This window comes from Haliotis cracherodii, unplaced genomic scaffold (assembly GCF_022045235.1).
Source record: "Haliotis cracherodii isolate W230 unplaced genomic scaffold, xgHalCrac1.p SCAF_3, whole genome shotgun sequence".
NCBI lineage: Eukaryota > Metazoa > Mollusca > Gastropoda > Lepetellida > Haliotidae > Haliotis > Haliotis cracherodii.
In genome coordinates, this window is record NW_027266286.1 from 73,542,124 (window position 1) to 73,546,535 (window position 4,412).

The window sequence follows — 4,412 nt, forward strand, 5'->3', positions numbered from 1 at the left end:
CCAGTTATATAGAGTCGACCTGTACGAGTCGGAACCAGACTTTCTGGTGATTGATATTATAACAACTATTGACAAGCACGGTTATACACAATGATCCAAGTCATCGAGCCCGACCACGCGATCCATTAAATCGTCTCTTACTACATACACAGATTGCTGGGGGCCTCACTAACCTGGATCCAAATGGGGTCTTAGTGCTAAATGAAGGAGAACAAACAAGTTGAGAAGATATATGTTTAATTGCTGTAGTATTCGGAGTTGTACCTGTTACTGAGACAAGGATCTAGACAAATAGGAATCCTGACAACTGTTTACCAAAATGTCGAAACATTGTAAACACTTTGCAATTGTTCTTAACTATGTACATATGTAGACATGTCTCACTTAACAGTGTTTTAAAATTTGTATACGCTGAGAAATCGACCACATGTAACATACAGAAACCCGTCCCCATCAAGACAGATACCACGTGGATATTTCAGACCATCCTGTTGTGTGAGGACCTCTCTGACAAACTGCCCCGACTCTGTCAGCTGAATCACCTTGTGGGATTTATAGTCTACAAGCAGGATATCTCCTGTGCTGGTTGTTGTGATACCCCGAGGCCATGTCAGAGCTCTGACTCCCGCGGGAGTGTAGGTGAAAACAGCTTCCCCTTCACTGGTCACACATACAAGGGAGAGAACTTGTCCTTCACTGACTATCAAGTTGTTATTACTGGTGACATGGATATGGTCTGAACTCCTTATGACATCCGTGTTGACAGACTTCAGTATCTTCCCAGTCATGTCCAGTATGTCCACTGAGTGAGGCTGGTTATATGTACCCGCCGCCAGCTGTGAAGGACTCAGAGAGGACAGAGCGTAGTACGTCTTGCTTGTCTTGATTGTCGACAGCAATACAGGATCTGGGGTAACATTCACTGTAACTATTTCATTCCTGCCTGGAACACTGACAGCTATCTGACTCTCACTTAACTTTGCTATTTGCCGAGGCCCATGAGAAAGCAGTAGATAACCAAGCGTGTTTGGGTCTGATGTGTGATATGTTTTGAGGCTATTGTTATAGTAATCTGCAACTACTGTTACTGTTATACCATCAACAGTCAACACTGTGACGTCAACCAAATGAATATCCTCCTCATCCCCGTCCGCCTTACAGTCAATGGTGTCATGTAGAACAAGGGTAGACTGGCGGTCACTCACACCGCGGACAACTGCAACCTCCCCCAGCTGTAGGTCATCCACTGCTTTACTCAGCTTGTCCATGTCGTGTGTGAATACGACCCTTCCTTGTGCTGGTCTGTTGTCCGTGTCGTGTGTGAATACAACCCTTCCTGCTGCTGGTCTGTTGCCCGTGTCTCTGTTGTCTGTAGACGCCCCACCCACCAACTCGTAGACAGCATACATATCCCTCTCACAGTTGGACGTCACAGCATTGGCTGTGAACTCATACTGCTGCTGGTACATCTGTAGCTCAATCTCCTGGGATTTTATTTCTGCTTGTAATTCATGTAATTGTTCATCGGATGATCGGTCGACTTTATCAAAGAGTTGTTTTTCCTTGCTTAAAATCACTTCTACTACTCTCTGACGTATATTTCTGATTTCATCTTTAATATTTTGCGCATTTGTCTGAATTTCTTTGATTTGAGATTTTCTTAAGATGGTTATATTTTCTGAAGTTGTCATTTTGATTTTCAGTTCTTGGTTTTGATTCGACAGGTGTTCTCTAACAAGAGGAGTCATATTATCTAAGGTATCAACATCGTCACATTTCCTGTGTTTTATACTGCAGCATGTATGGCAAATGGCCATCTTACAGTCTTTACAGAACAACTCTATCTGTTTGTCTTTGTGTGTTTTACACATAAAGCGATGCTTAGCTTTTCTCTTGGTAGCATCAGACACATCCACAACTTCATGGTCACGTGACTTTGGCATGATGTTGTGCATCTTCAGACATCCATCACAGAAGACCTCGTCGCAGACGGAGCACCATGATGTGGCAGGAGTTGTCTTCCCTTGTGTTTTGCAAACATTGCAGACATTTGCATCGGCAGCTATAATGAGAAATATCAACCTGTGTGTTTTGGATAAAGATACACATTCATCATCATGTTTACAGGACAACTATAAGGTTATCGAAAAAAGACAACACCCTTGTTTTTCTAACAAAAATATCACATCTAACTATTAAATATTCATGTTACTCAATTCATTATTGTTAAATGTCAGATAGCTACGCGATAAATCGTAAAGAACGATAATAAAACATTGAACAGGCGCTCGAAATTTGATGACGTCGTAACTAGATGGAAGTTGTTCCCCATAGATCAAGCTGGACTGCGCAGATGAACACAATGACCGACCGATCGTACCCAAAAGAAGGAGAGATATGACAATCAGTACTTGCTGGAAAGGTGCAGATAATCAACGTCAAAAATGTGATAATTCCAAACTTAACTCCCTTCTACATAAAATGGACTTGTCCGAAATTGAAGGGTCGGATTGAATTATTGACATCAGAGGATGTACAAAATGTTGATATCTCATTTACGAAATCAACGACTCGTGGTTTATTCTCCCTGCAATGTTTTATTGTACGAAAAACAAGGACCATGAGTCGTTTATTTCTTAAATATGCAACGGAATGCAATTCAGTTTTGCAGTTGGATTAAACATCATTATCTCTATTTGGTTATACTTATTGAACATATACTTTCACTTAGTTACCTTCTGCGCCTGGTCTAAAGTCGTCCATCAGCCCCTGTATGACGTGGCTTGGTTTCAGCTGACTGACCCACTCCTCTACTGGACTGTCAGGGGTGGTCACCTTCGTCAGTTGTCTACAGGAGGGACATCGGATGGACTTGGCTTGTACTGCTTCCGGCTGTGTCTTGGTGTATTTCAGCAGACAGGACTTACAGAATGTATGATGACACTGAAGTGTGGCAGGTCCTGTGAACACCTCAGTACAGATGACACAGGTGAGGTGATTGTCTGTCAGTTTCTTGGCGGTCGCCATCTGAAGTATAACATATGGCTTAAAGAAATATAGATGCGTATATTGTATCTGAAGAAAGGATAGGGTCTGAAACAAACACTGATTTGCCTTCATAGAACATGTGAGAGAATGTATCCACACCGACATCCAATAACGTAACATCTTAATACAACATGCATATTTAGAATTAATATTACAGACAACAGAAGACACCTCGCCACACTCAGGACTGGGACAAAGTCTTCGGTGAAGGTTAGTGGGAAGGGAGATAACTCTTGTACCTTGAGTTTCCTGCATTTATCTGACATACAATGTAAATGTATGCATAATAAAAAGTAATGACTGCATATAATTATAAATGAAATACATGCTGTTGTTAAAGCTGCTACCAGAATATGTACATAGATATTGCTTTAAAAACAATCATGTTAATCATAAAGCGCGTGCATAGAAAATACGTGTGACAGAGTGTCGTTTCCGTTGTGGGTATTTTTCAATTTGAATAATGTTCTTGTGTAAAATAAGCCATTTAAAAGCCTGTTTGGGTTTCTTATAGTACTCTGAATAACATGTGTTACTAGCGGGGTCTATGGGACTTTACAAGCTGAATTGGCGAATACACCACCAGACTAAGGCATTGTGTGTATAGTTTTGTACTGTTTCAAAATAACCAGTTCCTTGGGAAGTTTTGTATAAACTTGAATGTTGCTGAGAGTGCCGTACCACAGCTCACTCACTCACTCACTCACTCACTCACTCACTCACTCACTCACTCACTCGGATGTCGCAGATCTCGGCAAACTGTACACAGGTTAATGAGATGTATATGAACACACTGGTCTGTTTTGCGGTATTCGGTTCTCCTTTTCATGATATACATTTAACAAAAGGCCTGTTCTACTTGAAAACAGCCAGCAGCATCGGGGCTGTATGGAAACAGTTCTGCTATAATCACTTTGAACTTAATTCTGTTAATCGTGTCGCTTCTGTTTAGCCTCCATATGCATATGGACTATTGTTACATACAGGTTCATGATGGTAATAGAGTATATCATTCCCACCTTTAGTGTTACCTCTTGAATGGTGTTAAATGCAAGTATTGAGCATTAAGGGGCTAAAACAAGGACTGGTCGGCTCGGAGTCAGTATACTGTGTCTGAGTGGGGTATTCATGTAAAACTGCGGCATGGTATCTCAGTGTGCTAGCACTATAAATCGGTATCGGTCCGGACTAGTACAATCAGCCACACAAACACACACACGTACATGCACGTCGCTATATAAGTGCAATAATCTTGGACGCGACGTTAAACCCCATTTCACCTCACCTCACCTCACCTCACATACATTTGTTGGTAAATAAAAGAAACAAACCCCTTTACATAAACAAACGAAATATATGCTACA

General features: G+C 41.3%; 1 protein-coding gene across 1 annotated transcript; it reads right to left on the reverse strand.

Moving 5' to 3' along the window:
• Nucleotides 1-361: 361 nt before the first annotated feature.
• LOC139474293 (tripartite motif-containing protein 2-like) lies at nt 362-3,038 on the reverse strand. The gene is made up of 2 exons (XM_071257245.1): nt 2,736-3,038; nt 362-2,062 (listed from the first exon to the last, which is right to left on the reverse strand). Exons 1-2 carry the CDS (start codon nt 3,025-3,027, stop codon nt 396-398), a joined length of 1,959 nt encoding a protein of 652 aa, XP_071113346.1. The 5' UTR covers nt 3,028-3,038; the 3' UTR covers nt 362-395.
• Between the last annotated feature and the right edge of the window lie 1,374 nt (nt 3,039-4,412).